The sequence below is a fragment of the Chelonia mydas genome, chromosome 1, assembly GCF_015237465.2.
Source record: "Chelonia mydas isolate rCheMyd1 chromosome 1, rCheMyd1.pri.v2, whole genome shotgun sequence".
Taxonomy (NCBI): Eukaryota; Metazoa; Chordata; order Testudines; family Cheloniidae; genus Chelonia; species Chelonia mydas.
This window is the reverse complement of record NC_057849.1, coordinates 3,466,390-3,485,397: the sequence shown is the minus strand read 5'-3', so window position 1 is coordinate 3,485,397 and position 19,008 is coordinate 3,466,390. Positions and strand designations below refer to the sequence as shown.

The 19,008-nt window shown below is 46.2% G+C and overlaps 1 protein-coding gene across 1 annotated transcript; it reads right to left on the bottom strand.

Annotated features, from left to right (window-relative positions):
• Positions 1 to 622: 622 nt before the first annotated feature.
• Positions 623 to 1,570, bottom strand: LOC102939033 (olfactory receptor 52R1-like). The gene has a single exon (XM_027834532.2). It carries the CDS (start codon positions 1,568 to 1,570, stop codon positions 623 to 625), a length of 948 nt encoding a protein of 315 aa, XP_027690333.2.
• Positions 1,571 to 19,008: the final 17,438 nt, after the last annotated feature.

Below are 19,008 nucleotides of genomic sequence, written 5' to 3'. Positions count from 1 at the left end.
GGCTTCCAAATACCCAGGTTTCAAACAGAAATTCTGGTCAAAATGGGGACCTGGCAGTGTCTGGTTACTGCAGGACGGAGAGAGGCATCAGCTTATTAACCCACGGCAGCCCCTGCTCAGCTGTGGTCACCTCCTACCTGCAGCCAGGCTCCCTGTCAGGCTGCAACACCTCCCGTCCCAGCCATGGAGCAGAGGGAGCCCGGGTTGGGGAGAAAGGTGGAGATTATCCCGCGAGTGCAGGGATGAGGAGAGAAGAGGGATGGGCCTAGAGGGAAGAAATGGAGAAGCCTGTGGGGGCACAAGGGAAGAGGCACAAAAATGGGTTGGACCTTGAAGGAAAATGTGGAGCAGGGGTGTGGTTTGGGGGAAATCAGCGAGGCAGAGTTGGGTCCTCAGGGGTCCAATTGCCATCAATTAGAATGATAGCAACCCTAAGAGTTACAAAGCTGTTCAAAGAATGAATCCTCATTTTGTCATGCTGAGACACGAGGGTAAGGTGAGGAAAGGGTTTAATGTCTATTTAACTGTCCATTCAGCGATTCAGGGAAGAGGGCCTAGCATCATGTCACCAGCCAGTTCTGCAAAGAGCTTGGTCTGAGAGCCAAAGCAACAGGAGAACACTTTAGGTCCCTTTATGAGTGAAGAGCCAGAGCAGCCTGGCCCGGATCTGTTTGGTCCTCACACCATAGATGATGGGGTTTAGCATGGGGGGCAACAGGAGATACATGTTGCCAATGAGAACGTGAAAATGTAGGGACACATTGTGGCCAAAACGGTAATTCAGGAAGGAGAAGAGACATGGGATGTAAAAGAACAAGATGGCAAAGAGGTGGGAGCCGCAGGTCCCAAAAGTTTTGAGCCGGGCATCCTTTGTGGGGAGGCTGAAGACAGCCTTGAGGATCTGGACATAGGACACAGCGATAAAAATCACATCCACACAGGTCACGCAGAATAACACAAAGAGGCCGTAGTAACTAGTGACCCGGGTATCAGCACAGGCCAGCTTCATCACAGCCATGTGTTCACAGTGCGTGTGGAGAATGATGTTGGTTCTGCAGTATGGCCACTGCCTTGCCAGCAGGAAAGAGGGCAGTATGATCATGCCACCACGCAGCACCACGGCTAGGCCGATCTTGGCCACCATGGAGTTTCTCAGGATGGTGGAATGTCTCAGGGGATGGCAGATGGCCACATAACGATCCAAAGCCATGGCTGCAAAGATCCCAGACTCCACCACTACAAAGCAGTGAAGGAAGTACATCTGGGTGAGGCAGGCACTGAAATCTATTTCGCTGAAATTGAACCAGAAGATGCTCAGCGTTTTGGGCAGGATGGATGTAGACAGGACCAGGTCGGTGACAGCCAGCATGCAGAGGAAATAGTACATGGGCCCATGCAAGCTCGGCTCCGTCTTCACAATGAATAGGATGGTGAAGTTCCCCAAGACAGCTATGGCGTACATGGCACAGAAGGGGATGGAGATCCAGACGTGGGCTGCCTCCAGGCCAGGAATGCCCAGCAGGATGAAGGTGGAGGGGTTGGTGAAGTGAGTTGTGTTGGAATCTGACATGGAGTAGGAGAGAAGGTGTCCAACTCTGAAGCAGACCGGTGTCTCCTGCACGTACCGTACATTCACCAGACTTCCTGTATGTGCCCAGGTGTGCTCTAAGGTGATGATCATAGTAGAAATGCCTGAATGGAGAGACATAGTAAATATAAAACACTACATGCACTACTGGAGGCTGTTCTCGTGGGGGAAGCAGATTGGTCTCCCTTCGCACACTTAAAAATGACATTTTCATTATTCAGAGAAATGAATTATGAAACACTGACCCTACTAATGCCAATTCCATATTTTATGGCTCTCCATGCATCAGTAATTCCTACACATCATGGTGTGGGAATCCTTAATAGGCACCAGCAGGAATCTGGAGTGTGGATACTGATATCCATAACTGTTCCTTAATGCAATGAATCCCAGGTGAGAGATCCCATGCTGTAGGGAGATTCCTATTTAGCTGGTTGCTCAAAATCTGAGACTGGAAAAAAAAAAACAAAGCTTTGCTGAGACACGTACATGTGGAAACATCCCAACTAGAACAAACGTCAGGGAAAAGACCTGGGTGTCATTGATAGAAGCTCCATGGAAACACCTGTTCATTTGCAGTAGTGGGGAAAAGAAAGACAATGTTCGCATACCTAAGCAATGGGATGCAGAATAACCTGCTCTGGACACGCGTTCGGTTTTGGTCACTCAGTCTCTATAAAGGACATAGCAGATAGAAAGGGGATTTTCAGGACAAGACAGGCTATGAGAATGGGGGAGGCTGCCAAATGTAGACAGCCTGAAAAGTCTGGGACTGTTTAGTTTAGAGAAGAGGCAACTAAGGGGGTATATGATAGAGGAGAGGAAAATAAACAGTGGATCTGATTACATTCCAATGGACAAACAGAGAACAGCTCCCAACCAGTAATATCTGTAGATACTTAGTGCTTCAAAGGGGCTAATTCCCCAAATCAGAGGCAAATTATCAGAAAAGCTGATTGGGAAGAAAAAAATAGACAGAAAACTGGGAAGGAAAAGAAGAAATTTTATTGGAAGAGGTTATTAGATAACTAGAAAGCCACAATTCCAAAGTCAAGGAATTGGACAACTTTGGCTAAAAACCTGGTTTAGTGACAAACTGAAGGCAGCTGTTTGGGGCAGGGAAAGCAATGTATAACAGATGGGAAACAGGGATATAGATAGCAAGCAATACAAATTGGAAGTTATGACACTGATAAGGGACATTAGAGACATCAGGGAAAAATTCATGTTTGGCAGGGCTAAGGATCACAAAAAGGAGGTTATTAAGTATATTAAGAACAAAAGAAATCCTAGAGAGGGTTTAGGCCAATTCCTGGAGAGAGAAAGGAAACTTGTTAATGCTGCAGAAAAGGTAGATGTGTTCAATACTTATTTTTTGTTCTACCTTTGGAAAGAAGCGGTATGATGTACTCATATCACCTAAGATGATTAAACACTTTCCAGTCCATTAGCCATCAAAGAGGATAATAAACAGCATCTACAACAGAACCTTAGAGTTACAAACACCGGGGTTAAGAACTGACCAATCAACCACACATCTCAGTTGGAACCAGAAGTACACAATCAGACAGGAGCCGAGCCAAAAAAAAAAGAGAAAGGAACTACAGGACAGTACTGCGTAAAATGTAAATTATTCAAAAAAGGAAAGGGAAAGTTTTAAAAAAAGATTTGACAAGGTTATGGAAACAATGGAAAAGCTGGTCTGGGATTAGAGTGAAAAAAAGGCTAGGAATATAATTAATGCCCGTCAACAAGAGGGTTTATGGAAAAGAGGGCTTGTCAAAGAAACCTGATTCCATCCATTAATGAGGGTACAAATTTGGTTGATCAAGGAAACCGCACAGATGCAATACATTTCGATTCATTTCGATTCCTCTGAGGCATTTGCTTTACTAGGGAAAAACATTCAGGGAAAAAATATGTGCACTACACAATATCAGTAGAGCATATGTAAAATGGACGAAAATCGGGTTAACTGACGGAGCTCGGAAAGCTGCTGTCAATGGGCCATTGTCAGCGAATGGGGCTGTTTCTAGTGGGGTTCTTCAAGAATCAATTCTAGGCCCGATACCGTTCAATATTTTCATCAATGGTTTGGAAGGAAATGGAAAATCACTGCAAATGAAATTGGAGGACGACCCAAAGATTGGCGGAGTGGTTACAATGAGGGGCCCGGGGCAGGCATAACAATTGATCTGGAGCGTTTGGTGAGCTGGGTCAATGCAAACGAAATCAATGATCTGGAAGCAAATAGAAAATCACTGCCGATAAAATTGTGGATGACCCAAAGATTGGTGGAATGGTTACAATGAGGAGGCTAAAGCAGGAATACCAATTGGTCTGGAGCATTTGGTGAGCTGTGCCCATGCAAACAAAATGTTCTAATACTGTCACATGCAAAGTTAGCTTCTTGGAACAAGGAATACGGGCCTGACGCTCAGACTAGGGCACTATGTTATGGAACACAGTGACCAGGAAAAGAATTTAAGAGTCACTGTGGAGTTCCCAGTGTGAGGCTGTGGCCAAAAGGGCTGATGTGATCCTTGGATCCTTTCCTTTACCTGAAGAACTTTTTAACCCTTTACAGGTAAAGCAAGCAGAGAACAGCCACCAAGAGGGACTTAAAAGGAAGCTAATGTTTTCATACAGACAAAAGAGAAAAGGGAATGCAGGCCCGACCCACAGACTAGGGCACTGTATTATGGAATGCAGGGACCCTGAAAAGGATTTAAGGTCATTCTGGCCACCCAGCTCATTGTGAGCTCCAAGTGTGATGCTATGGCCAAGAGGACTGACGCAATCCTTGGATGCATAAACCGGGGAGAGGTGAGTTAAAGCAGGGGGAGGATTTTACCTCTGCACATGGCATTGGTGAAACTGACTGTATCCAGTTCTGGGGTCCACTTTCCAAAAAGGATGTTGAAAAATTGGAGAGGGTGCAGAAAATTCCAAACGGTAAGAACAGGAGAACAAAGGAGCAGACACCTCGGGAGGTTGTGGAAGCTCCTGCGCTGGAGGTTTTCCAAAGGAGGCTGGAGAGCCATCTGTCTGGAATGGTTTAGACAGAACACATCCTGCATCTCGGCAGGGGTTAGACTAGATGACCCTTGCGGTCCCTTCTCTCCCTGTGGCTCTATGATTCTACGATGTAAAATCCTACTACAGACAAGCCCTTAGTCAAACACAAGTTGTGGAGCTCAATACAGGGATAACTGTGTGAAATGTAATGGCCTGTGCTACACAGCAGGTCAGGCTGGATGATCAAATGGTCCCTTCTGGTCTTATAGCCTATGAATCTATCAAAAAAGAAAGTAGAACTTGAAGTGTTTGGACTGAAATTTCCTATGCTGGTTGTCTGCTTCCAGCTGAATTTGTTTTTTTCAAAGTTTCAGACCTAACAGTTCAGCTGCCTTCTCGAATGAAGCTAGGAGAGAAGACGTCTTGCCCAGGTTGAAAAATTCTTATAATTATTCCAGTGAGGACCGTTAGAACCTCTGTGCTTTACAGCAGATAAGTCAGGAAATAGCCTCTCCTCCCCACCCCCCCAGACATTAACAGCCAGAGTCCTGAGATGTAAGAGCAGGAGGTGACAGACTCTGTGCATGAACACACAGCTGGCTCCTGAGGTTTTGATTCAGTTCTTACACCAAGAAAAGTTTAGCCTCAGTGGGGCCTGATTAAACTACGGGCGAGGGCCTCAAAATTTGGCCTTTGTATTGTCCATCTACTAACACCTTTCATCCTGAAGGATCCACCGTGCCACTGAAATCCAGCCGCCTTGGGGCTGGAGGCCATCAGCAAACAGGGACATTTTGGCCCATGATATTGGAGCAAACTCAATCCCTGTGAAAAGTGCCCTGGGATGTTTAACGGCTGTGCAGAGCAGAAAGGACCCCAGATGTGTTCTCTATCCCACCGTGCCCATGTTGCTGCACTGGGCTTGTCGAGCAGGTGAGCTCTTCAGCAAGACATGGTACCTGTGAATTCTGAGACGGAAGTGTCTTCCCCGGGAATCCTCCTCAGCTAGCCATGTCCCACACATCTCTCACCCCAGCATCTGCAGCAACATCCCACGCCGAGAGCCGATACAGTGGTGTGCACTGGTTATAACAGAGCTCTGCGCAATCCCAGGGTAATTCGCTCAGCCTCTAGAGGCGAAGCGGCATCTGAATGTAAACAGGCTGGACACAGGAGACACTCGAGCCAATCACTCTCTTTCCATCTCTGTGCTTCTGCGCTCTTTATCCAGCTTTAGGAGTAAACAGAAATTAAGGGACCTTCCCAAAGGGAGATGAGAACTCTTGGGCTCTGTGCTGACTCAGAGAGGAATTGGCTGCTCTGTGAATCATTGTATATGTAAAAATGATACTGGATGAGTAAGAAAATTAGGGATAATATCTAGGTCACTTCCAACCCTAATCTTCCATGATTCTATCATTCTACGGCCTTGTGGATGCTCAGCACCTGTGAAAGCCAGGATGCTTTGGGTTCCTAAACATGCATGGATGTGCATCTAGCCTAGGATCCTGGCTCTGACAGTGGCTGGCTCCGGACGCTTCAGAGTAAGGTGTGAGTGACTCGGCAGATGTAGGATGTACTCCCCTCCCTCTTGTTATTTTTCTTAGTCTCCAAAACAGATCTGGAGATCAGGTTCAAAAAAGAACCAGGTAAGTTCATGGAGCTATTAGCCAGGATGGATTGGGATGGTATCCCTAGTCTCTCTTTGCCAGAAGCTGGGAATGGGCAACGGGGGATGGATCACTTGGTGATTAACTGTTCTGTTTATTCCCTTTGGGGCACCTGGCATTGGCCACTGTTGGAAGACATGATACTGGGCTAGACGGACCTTTGGTCTAGATCAATATGGTCGTTCTTATAAGAAAGATTCCTGCTGGGAGACACGAGCACTTTCTGCAGGCACATGGGGCTGTCGCTAAGGGCTCAGAGACCAGGAATTCTCATCAGTAACTATCACCATACCGTGAAGCACCTTCATTGAAGGATCTTCAAAATACCTAGCAAAGGAAAGTCACTTTGAAGATATTCCCGTTATACAGATAGGTAAACTGAGGCAAAGGAGACGTGACCTTGCCAAAGTCACACAGAGAATGACAGACAGAACCCAGGAGTCCTGACTTGCCTACTGTAACCATGCCTTCTGCTTGGACAGTTTGTTTGTTCAATACTCATTGTGCCTTTCAACTCCTCCCTTAACATTCACATGTGTTTAGTTACTGGTTTTCTTTTCCCCTCAGTGTCCCCTTCAATAGGGATCTCAGTTAAAGGTCATCTTCGGGGTCTTGTTACGCCGGGGTCTGGTGAGATGATAATGTAAGGGGACTTTGCATGTTGGCTAGCCCTCTGTGGAGCTGCTTCCCAATCTCAGGGTTATGCCCATGCAAAAAATCCACCAACATCCCTCTCTCAGTCTTTCTCTTTGATCCCGATTCCCAGCACTGGGACCTTCCCTAGCGGTTTGTGATCTGTGCTCTCTGGGCTAAGAGGTGTGTCTCCTCCAAGCAGCCCTTTCACAGCTGTTTTGTGTGTCTTACCAGCCCAAGGAATTACCTTCTCCCCTCGGTGTGATGGTTCATTAACATAGTAACGAACAACTATCTATTCAGTAGGATCTACAAAATCACAATCTGAGTTCTCTAAACTAGACAGGATTTGACTCAAGAATTGTCTTACCCTGATGGTACAAACAGTTCACCAATATTCCACATACGTGCCTCGATTTCTCCTTGCCAGCCTGGGACCCCCTCCTCAAAGAATTTTTGCTCTAATCGTGTTTTCAGGTGTTGAGTTGTGAGGGGGGGGGGGGAGTGAGGCCAAGTGGTGATGTCACTTCTCCCTTTTATAGCTTCTGCCATGTGGAGGGAACTTCATTGTCCCAAACAAAGATCCCACCACAGTACTGGAAAAGTACAGGCACAGGACGGAGTCCAGTGTCAGATGAATTTTCATGCTTCAATGAGTCATAGCCGGGGCCCTAACCCATACTCTGGCTAGAAAGTCCACAGGAAAGTCCATCAGGTGGGGATAAACTTTTTCCATGGCCCATTGTGTTCATTGTTGGGCCATCAACTTGAATAGTCTATTCACAATGTGCTGGCTAGACTGGATGTAAACTACCTTGTGGGACCTACCACAGGAGCAAACACGTTTGAAATAGAGGCAGATAATCAATATCCACAACTTCAGGTACAATCATGAGACATGGATACAAAGAGGATAGTCATATTCAGCAAACCATAACTTTTCCATAGACACCTGAGGTGACATATTTTGTATAAGAATTGTTGCAATTATATAATAGTGGTTAATATGGAGGCGCCAGGGTGTTGCTTTGGGGTACAGAGTGTCACAACAATATATCTATCAAATTAGAGCTCTCTGAGATCTAATTCTGTATTTTTATATAAGACATACAACCATGTACTGAAAAACACGACATTCTGCTCTGTACCAGAGGAGAAAAGCAAGTTGAGGTACAGAACAAAGAAAAATGAAAGAGTGTTTTCCCCGCTACCCATCACATGTGCAATATGTGACCCCCGAAAATGTCCCTTTCACTTTCCTTGTTTCCTGAGTGTCACCTGCATTTGTGCGACCTCAGCCTCACACACATAACTGGATCAGCAGATATATTGCCACAGTGTCTGGGGAGCCATTCCTCCCCTCGTTCCTCATCAACACGGCAAATCCCAAAGGAACGTAGCCTCCTTCCAAACCGAGCACTGTCTGGATCTGTCAATGGGAAGGTGCGTAAGTGGGTCTGGTTGTATATTTGCGCACTGGCAGTCCTGCTGTGCTACTGAAGTTTTGGCACCCACGTGATCACTGGCCATGCAGTGGCATTTCTTGCTATGCCCACTTCAGAATTTACTGGTCATTTCTTCTAGTCATGTGTCCCCAGCAAAAAAGCTGCCAAAAAATGACAGAGCTTATGGGGGTGGTTCTGGGTTCAATATATCCTCACGCCTGATCTTATGCTGCCCCTTGATATGGGGCAGCTACTGGAGACTGTGACAGGTTGGTCTCCCATTCTGGGCTGCCACCAGATGTACTGGGGTTTCACTGAGCCCCTTCTGCTCCACCAGCCTGGATTCTCTCTCCCTGTTTTGCTGAATTAGGCTCTCCAGCCTGTTCCAGCACACAAACACAGGTAGGGCCACACCCAGCTACAGAGGCTAACTGAAGTATTCTCTGTGTGAGAGGATTCACTCAGCATTTCTCACCCTAAATGTTATTTTAGGCAAGTTGCAGCGTTTCTGTGGCTTAGAGTTCCAGTTATTTCTTCTTACAGACTGGACCTCTGTCTGTGTTTGGATTCACCCCTGTCTTGCACCTCAGGTTACTTCCTTTGTCCCTTCAGGTTCTTACAACAGTCTTTCTTCTTGGGTAGGAAATGGAGGAGAGTCCAGATTAACCCCCTCCCCAGCCTTAAAAATGATTTACCTAAAGTGGGAAACCTTTGGTTTATCCCTATCCCCCTATAGAGGAAAAGTACCAACAGTGTCCAAGGTGGTATTTTGTATAAGGTGATCTTATCACCTGACCTTGCAGTGTCAAAGCAACTAGGAAACCAGGTTTATTTGCAATGTCCACAGGAAGGAATTCCAGGCAGATGGCAGATCCACATCTTCAAAGACAAATTATCTTCATAAATGATCTGGACGATGGTGTGGATTGCACTCTCAGCAAATTTGCGGATGATACTAAACTAGGAGGAGTGGTAGATACGGTGGCAGGTAAGGATAGGATACAGAGGGACCTAGACAAATTGGAGGATTGGGCCAAAAGAAATCTGATGAGGTTCAATAAGGATAAGTGCAGGGTCCTACACTTAGGATGGAAGAATCCAATGCACTGCTACAGACTAGGGACCGAATGGCTAGGCAGCAGTTATGCGGAAAAGGACCTAGGGGTGACAGTGGACGAGAAGCTGGATATGAGTCAACAGTGTGCCCTTGTTGCCAAGAAGGCCAATGGCATTTTGGGATGTATAAGTAGGGGCATAGCCAGCAGATCGAGGGACGTGATCGTTCCCCTCTATTTGCCATTGTTGAGGCCTCATCTGGAGTACTGTGTCCAGTTTTGGGCCCCACACGACAAGAAGGATGTGGATAAATTGGAGAGAGTCTAGCGAAGGGCAACAAAAATGATTAGGGGTCTGGAACACATGACTTATGAGGAGAGGCTGAGGGAACTGGGCTTGTTTAGTCTGCAGAAGAGAAGAATGAGGGGGGATTTGATAGCTGCTTTCAACTACCTGAGAGGTGGTTCCAAAGAGGATGGTTCTAGACTATTCTCAGTGGTAAAAGATGACAGGACAAGGAGTAATGGTCTCAAGTTGCAGTGGGGGAGGTTTAGGTTGGATGTTAGGAAAAACATTTTCACTAGGAGGGTGGTGAAACACTGGAATGCGTTACCTAGGGTGGTGGTGGAATCTCCTTCCTTAGAGGTTTTTAAGGTCAGGCTTGACAAAGCTCTGGCTGGGATGATTTAATTGGTGATTGGTCCTGCTTTGAGCAGGGGGTTGGACTAGATGACCTCCTGAGGTCCCTTCCAACCCTGATATTCTATGATTCTATGATTTTTCTAATGGCCCATTAAGGCTGATTGCTTACTGTATGGTGGGTGTTTCAGAAATATACACACAGATGTAATTGTTAGAGGGTCAATATTCTTAACTTTATATGCAGAAATGATGCATGCATACAAATAGTATAATCACATTCAGTAAATCATAACCTTTCCAATGATATCTTACATGAGCTATCTCACATAAAGCATATCTTAGCTATGCCATATTCATAACATAACCATATTTCTATAAAGAATATGGGGTGTAGCATCACAGAGACCATGAGCACTGAAACTGTCATCCTGGAGTTCCTCAGCCTTCCTCAGCCCCCACATTTCGCTTCTTGCTGGGGTACCTATTGTAGCAAGCCTGCTGCCATGACTTCTCCACAAAGGCTGCAGAAGGGAACAGGGAGAAGTTGCTGCTGTGCGAGTGCCCACATCTTTTGAGCAGCCTCCAGCCCGGTCTATGAAGCTGCCACCTGCCCAGCAATCCCTCCAGACAGGTTAATACTGAGCTGGTTGCATTTTGCAGCTGCAGGCTACTGGATTGTAATGACCAGGGACTTCGTTTTACCTGGATTAATAACCAGATTAATGCGCACTGCTCCATGCCCAGCCAGATCAGCTCTCAGATGCAGCGATTCACAGCTCTACACCTGCAATCGCCACTGAAGTCTATGGAATAACAGCCCCTAGAGCGTTTGTAACTAACACCTAAGGTGGGAGGCACGTTAGAAATGGCAAAGCGAAAGGAGGTGTGTGAGTGGGTGATTTGCACAAGGAAAGGGAGAGATTGACGCAACTGCACGGAGAGAGAGAGAGAGAGAGATGGGATGAAACTCACTAGAACAGGGACACCAGGCCTCTTCCATTTTGGGGAGCACTTTCCAGTGGAGAGACAAACCCTCTCCTTGACCCCCAAGCTGGCAATGCCTGGTTCAGGAAACATTTCCTTCAGGGAGCCCAGCTGGATCAGTCTGATAACCAGAGCACTCCGGGAAACACCAAAGGTACAGGTGCCATATTTGGGTGAAGAGAACATATTGTGGACACCTTTCCGCAGGATTGTGATCACCCAGTCCCACTCTCCTTCCACTCACAGTCACCTAGCATCTATGTAGCAGCTCCAGGTTTGCTGTCACAGTCCTTGTGACGGTGCCCCCCGTAAGGCTTTATGGAAATACGCTTATGAATATATATATAACATAATGTTCTATGCTACATATGTCATGTTACATATCTCTGTAAAGGTTATGATCTACTGAATCTATTAATCCTATTTGTATGCCTGTATCATTTTTGTATTCGAAGTTATGAATATTGGCCGTGTCCTGGCTTGATTTCTAAATAACCTTAGTAAAGCGTTTGGTCAGTTCCTGGAGAAAGGAATTCACAAAGTTAAGTGCCCAATCAAGAAGCACTTAAGGAAGCACTTAAGCTTTTCTTGACCTGCTGCTCACAAACCAGGTAGAATTAGTGGGGGAAGCAAAAGTAGATGGGAATCTGGGAGGCAGTGACCATGAGTTGGTTGAGTTCAGGATCCTGATGCAGGGAAGAAAGGTAAGCAGCAGGATACGGACCCTGGACTTCAGGAAAGCAGACTTCGACTCCCTCAGGGAACAGATGGCCAGGATCCCCTGGGGGACTAACATGAAGGGGAAGGGAGTCCAGGAGAGCTGGCTGTATTTCAAGGAATCCCTGTTGAGGTTACAGGGACAAACCATCCCAATGAGTCGAAAGAATAGTAAATATGGCAGGCGACCAGCTTGGCTTAATGGTGAAATCCTAGCGGATCTTAAACATAAAAAAGAAGCTTACAAGAAGTGGAAGGTTGGACATATGACCAGGGAAGAGTATAAAAATATTGCTCGGGCATGTAGGAAAGATATCAGGAGGGCCAAATCGCACCTGGAGCTGCAGCTAGCAAGAGATGTCAAGAGTAACAAGAAGGGTTTCTTCAGGTATGTTGGCAACAAGAAGAAAGCCAAGGAAAGTGTGGGCCCCTTACTGAATGAGGGAGGCAACCTAGTGACAGAGGATGTGGAAAAAGCTAATGTACTCAATGCTTTTTTTGCCTCTGTTTTCACTAACAAGGTCAGCTCCCAGACTGCTGCGCTGGGCATCACAAAATGGGGAAGAGATGGCCAGCCCTCTGTGGAGATAGAGGTGGTTAGGGACTATTTAGAAAAGCTGGACGTGCACAAGTCCATGGGGCCGGATGAGTTGCATCCGAGAGTGCTGAAGGAATTGGCGGCTGTGATTGCAGAGCCCTTGGCCATTATCTTTGAAAACTCGTGGCGAACGGGGGAAGTCCCGGATGACTGGAAAAAGGCTAATGTAGTGCCAATCTTTAAAAAAGGGAAGAAGGAGGATCCTGGGAACTACAGGCCAGTCAGCCTCACCTCAGTCCCCGGAAAAATCATGGAGCAGGTCCTCAAAGAATCAATCCTGAAGCACTTACATGAGAGGAAAGTGATCAGGAACAGTCAGCATGGATTCACCAAGGGAAGGTCATGCCTGACTAATCTAATCGCCTTTTATGATGAGATTACTGGTTCTGTGGATGAAGGGAAAGCAGTGGATGTGTTGTTTCTTGACTTTAGCAAAGCTTTTGACACGGTCTCCCACAGTATTCTTGTCAGCAAGTTAAGGAAGTATGGGCTGGATGAATGCACTATAAGGTGGGTAGAAAGCTGGCTAGATTGTCGGGCTCAACGGGTAGTGATCAATGGCTCCATGTCTAGTTGGCAGCCGGTGTCAAGTGGAGTGCCCCAGGGGTCGGTCCTGGGGCCGGTTTTGTTCAATATCTTCATAAATGATCTGGAGGATGGTGTGGATTGCACTCTCAGCAAATTTGCGGATGATACCAAACTGGGAGGAATCACAGAATCATATAATCATATAACCCTTCTTGTTACTCTTGACATCTCTTGCTAGCTGCAGCTCCAGGTGCGATTTGGCCCTCCTGATATCTTTCCTACATGCCCGAGCAATATTTTTATACTCTTCCCTGGTCATACGTCCAACCTTCCACTTCTTGTAAGCTTCTTTTTTATGTTTAAGATCCGCTAGGATTTCACCATTAAGCCAAGCTGGTCACCTGCCATATTTACTATTCTTTCGACTCATCGGGATGGTTTGTCCCTGTAACCTCAACAGGGATTCCTTGAAATACAGCCAGCTCTCCTGGACTCCCTTCCCCTTCATGTTAGGAGTGGTAGATACGCTGGAGGGGAGGGATAGGTTACAGAAGGACCTAGACAAATTGGAGGTTTGGGCCAAAAGAAATCTGATGAGGTTCAATAAGGATAAGTGCAGGGTCCTACACTTAGGATGGAAGAATCCAATGCACCGCTACAGACTAGGGACCGAATGGCTAGGCAGCAGTTCTGCGGAAAAGGACCTAGGGGTGACAGTGGACGAGAAGCTGGATATGAGTCAGCAGTGTGCCCTTGTTGCCAAGAAGGCCAATGGCATTTTGGGATGTATAAGTAGGGGCATAGCGAGCAGATCGAGGGACGTGATCGTTCCCCTCTATTCGACACTGGTGAGGCCTCATCTGGAGTACTGTGTCCAGTTTTGGGCCCCACACTACAAGAAGGATGTGGATAAATTGGAGAGAGTCCAGCGAAGGGCAACAAAAATGATTAGGGGTCTAGAGCACATGACTTATGAGGAGAGGCTGAGGGAGCTGGGATTGTTTAGTCTGCAGAAGAGAAGAATGAGGGGGGGATTTGATAGCTGCTTTCAACTACCTGAAAGGGGGTTCCAAAGAGGATGGCTCTAGACTGTTCTCAATGGTAGCAGATGACAGAACGAGGAGTAATGGTCTCAAGTTGCAATGGGGGAGGTTTAGATTGGATATTAGGAAAAACTTTTTCACTAAGAGGGTGGTGAAACACTGGAATGCGTTACCTAGGGAGGTGGTAGAATCTCCTTCCTTAGAGGTTTTTAAGGTCAGGCTTGACAAAGCCCTGGCTGGGATGATTTAACTGGGACTTGGTCCTGCTTCGAGCAGGGGGTTGGACTAGATGACCTTCTGGGGTCCCTTCCAACCCTGATATTCTATGATTCTATGATTCTATGATTCTATGAACAATGCATCTTGGAAGGCTCCAGTCCACATAAGAAGTCTTCCTGGAGACATTCAAGATGTTACGTGGGCAATGGCTGCTGCCTGTAAAAACTGAGTCACTCATGGACATGTGACTTGCCCAGGTGACTCCAGAACTCCATCTTGGAGCTGGACTTTGCATAAGAGAGAGGAGGGGGTCTCCACCCACAAGAGAAATGCTATTTAAGCCCATGGGAGACCCCTCCATTTTGTCTTCAGCTGGCTCTACCCCCAAGGATACCTGAAAGAAACTGGAACAAAGAACAGTAACTACAGGGGGCGTGAGTGCTTGCTGGACCCAGACTAGAAGGAGACTAGTCTGTAAAAGACAGCTTACTGGAACTGGTGAGGTTTTTATCTGTATTCAGTTTGATTAGACACAGACTTGCGTGTTTTATTTTATTTTGCTTGATAATTCACTTTGTTCTGTCTGTTACTACTTGGAACCACTTAAATCCTACTTACTGTATTTAATAAAATCACTTTTTACTTATAAATTAACCCAGAGTATGTATTAATACTTGCGGGGGAGGGGGGGCAAACAGCTGTGCATATCTCTCTTTCAGTGTTACAGAGGTCGAACAATTTTTGAGTTTATACAGGGTAAAACCGATTTATTTAGGGTTTGGACCCCACTGGGAGTTGGGCGTCTGAGTGTTAAAGGCAGGAACACTTCTTAAATTGCTAACAGTTAAGCCTACAGCTGAACCAGGGGAAGTGGTTCAGACCTGGGTCTGGGTTTGCAGCAGGCTAGCGGGTCTAGCTCAAACCAGGCAGGGCTCTGAAGTCCAAAGCTGACTGGGCAGGAAAGAAGGTTGAGAAGTAGTCTTGACACATCAGGTAGCAGCTCCCAGGGAGTTTCTGTGATCCAACCCATCACAGCCCTGCTCAAACTCCTGTGGCTGGACACCCATCAGGCAGCTGTGTTTTGAACCCACATGCTGCACCCGTGTGTGCTTTTAAGCTTTCCTGAGTCTGAGCCATGTTCAGGCCCTGCTCTGGCTCTGGGTTTCTAGGCCCACTCTTGGGGTGCAGCTTCTGTTCTAGCACCTCCCTTTGGGAGTGGAGACCTTCACACCAAGGCCCTGAGTCTACTTGCAGCCTGGCTCCCCCAGACTCTCCAATTCCTTCAGAACACCCTTTCCAGAGCTCCCCCTTGGGCTCACTCTGTTTCCAGTTTCTCTCTTTGGGGCACAGGATTATTAAAGGAAACAGACCCAGGCTTTGAAAAAGGAGTTGCTAAAACAATTCCTCTCCTTTAGACAGCAGAAGAGACACCCAGATCTAGATAAACACAATACAACACCCGCGAGCATTCTTTGGGATTTGAGTAGAGCCCTTTAAGCTGTCCAGGGGCCTCCTCCTGCAACCTGTAATTTCTCATGCAGCTGGAAACTGTCTCTCTGCTGCAGCCATAACCCTGCAGCCAAAGAGTCCCGTCTGCCATCCTTGTGCCTCTCTCCTGCCCCAGTTTCTTCTGACTCATCCAGTCTCCCTGTTTTTAAAGGGGTGGACCAAAACCTGGTTTTATCTAAAATGCAGTTACTCCTTTCTTCTGTCTGGGCGAGATCTTGTTAGGTGCTGATAGTCTTTAATGATGAACCTATTTATAGACAGATGCCTCCATCCTGGCTCTAGCAGGATGATTGATCCAAATTCAACCTTTAAAGACATATTATAGAAGTATGTAAATGGTAATTAGGGCCATTCCTTTTAAATAGTTAACAGAGCTGTGGTAAATGGACTAGAGCTTTGAAATGCAAATCTGTATTGTTAGAGAATTAGAGATGATATTAACTGTACACATTTACTTACGTCTTGTTAGATGTTAACCACGTAAACAGATGGTTCCTGTCTGTTGCTATATCTGTCACTTCAAAGATCAAAAGGAAATACTAACATTTAAATGAAACTTGGGTATAATAATTTCATTGTCTACACTTCTCTTTGAAGTTTGTAGTAAACTGCTTATGAATTGCTGATGAATGGAACTAGTTACCTGTGTGTACATAGGAAATAGGTAATTCTACTTGAAAGCAACTCTTCTTCACTATCATAGCCTGACAATGGTCTCTAAAAGAATTCTTGAGCCCTGATCCTATCATCTCAAAACTGCTTAAGCTTCATCAGGGGAAGCTTGAGCCACAAGACTCAGGTCTCCCCTTCTATTCTGGATCACTCTGATATTAGACAGCAACCTATGAACTAATTCTGAATGAACTCTTTGCAACACTAAAGCTCACTAAAGCTCACCATCTCTATCATGAAATAGACTTAAGAACTCGATACATGTCTGTAGATATAATGATATTTTAACCAATACTCTCTCTCTTTAAATAAATCTTAATTTATTTAATAAGAATTGGCTGTAAGCGTGTATTTGGGTAATATCTGAAATATTCATTGACCTAGGGGATAATGTGTCCTATCCTTTGGGATTGATAGAATTTTATAGAAGATGAACAAAATTTTCCAGCGATCCTCATCATATTTGACTTGACTGTCTCAGAAAAAGCCCAAGGCTGGGTTGCTTTAAGGGATCCGGCAGTGCCTGGTTACTGCAGGGTAGAGGAAGACATTGGGTCATTAACCAGGGCTGCCTCCTATCCGCAAGTAGTCTCCTTGTTAGGCTGCATCAACTCCAGCCCAGCCATAGAGGAGAGGGAGCCCAGCTGGTGGGGCAGGGTGGAGATTGAAAGCTGTTGGAACCAACATGCCCCCTAACTACTCAGCTGGGTTGGCCTCTCCCTCTGCTCTGCTGGTGATGTCAAGCCAGTCCCTCTGGTCCCTGTTGTGACCCAACCCCTCAGGAGGTGGCACCACACACCGAACTGAGTTACCTGAGAGCTTTACCGAAGCCATTCATGGACCAACCATGGAAGCTGCAGCCAATTTCCCAGCTCCCCAGCCATGCACCCCCACTGGAGTATAAGGTGTAACATGCATGATTTGTCTGAAAAGCTTTTAGGTATGCTAGGTGTAGTAAACAAGAAGCCCTATGGGGCTACTGATTCTCAGCTAACACCTGTAAACAGGCTCAAAGCTTGTCACAGAAGGGAAACCATAATAAACCTCGTCTCCTGTGTGGAAGGGGAGACTGAGGCACACCACCTCATGGCGTTGATGAATATCTGCATTGAGTTATCATCAGTGGGGAAAAGCACAATAGTTAACAATGCTGCACAGATACAAAGAGCTGTTTTGTAGCCACTCAGAGAAGGCACACTTCCTGACTTTTGATATCACTAGGCTGATCTACAAAGTGTTAAAAGGTACACAGAACTGAGCAATAACGCATGCAGGTAACACAACAATGCTGTGCAACACTTGAATGTTTGAAATGCAAAATAGAATTATGTTCAGGATTAGTGGCTCATACATTGTCCTCTCCACATTGAGGGAGGGGCAGACTGGGTAATAAACTTACACTGGTTAGGCTTCTGACCAGAGCAAGATGGTAAGGCTCTGGGGTCCTAGGCTGGAAAACTGGGGTAAATTGGCAGGAGCCTCTCTATTGTTGGTTCATGGGTGGCTAGTGAAAGCAGTCATGTAACTGCAGTTGGGTGTGTCCCTGTCTGTGTATGGTTGTGTAAGTGCAAGAGCTGGAGAGAATTGCAGCTTGTCACAGCATCACAGTATGAGATGGATCCCAGATTGGTATGCAAGAGTGGTCAGTGGTACCCAGGTTCAAGGTTGCACCCCAGGGAAATCCATCACATCCACCCAAAGAACAGGCCCCTCTAAAGCGTGAGTCCATTTCCTTCTTTTCATGAGCTCAGTTACTCATGGAGAGACGGTGGCTACTGTAGGCAGGTCAGGACTCCTGGGATCTCTCTATCATTCTCTGTGTGACCTTGGCAAGGTCACATCTCCTTTGCTTCAGGTTACCTATCTGTATATCGGGGATATGTTCAAAGTGACTTTCCTTTGCTAAATATTTTGAAGATCCTTTCATGAAAGGTGCTGCATGGTATGGTGATAGTTACGTATGAGAAATACTGCTCTCTGAGCCCTTAGCAACAGCCCCATGTGCCTGCAGAAAGTGCTCGTGTCTCCCTTCAGGTGTCTTTTTCGTAAGAACATAAGAACGGCCATACTGGGCCAGACCAAGGTCCATCTAGCCCAGTATCCTGTCTTCCAACAGTGGCCAGTGCCAGGTGCCCCAGAGGGAATGAACAGACAGGGAATCACCGAGTAATCCATCCCCTGTTGCCCATTCCCAGCTTCTGGCAAAGAGAGACTAGGGACACCATCCCAGTCCCTCCTGGCTAATAGAGAGGGATGGACCTATCCTCCATGAACTATTTAGTTCTTTTTTGAACCAGATCTCCAGATCTGTTTTAGAGCTTAAGAAGAATTATAAGGGGGAGAGCAGAATATCCTACCTCTGCCTAGTCACTCACAACTTACTCGAAGTGTCCGGAGCCAGCCACTGTCAGAGCCAGGATCCTGGGCTAGATGCACATCCATGCATGTTTAGGAACTCAAAGCATCCTGGCTTTCACAGGTGCTGAGCATCCACAAGGCCATAGAATTATAGAATCAAAGGAGATTAGGGTTGGAAGAGACCTAGGTATTATTCCTAATTTTCTTAAATCATTCACTATAATTTTTAAATATACAATGACTCACAGAGCAGCCAATTCCTCTCTGACTCAGCACAGAGCCCAGGAGTTCTCATCTCCCTTTGGGAAGGTCCCTTAATTACTGTTTA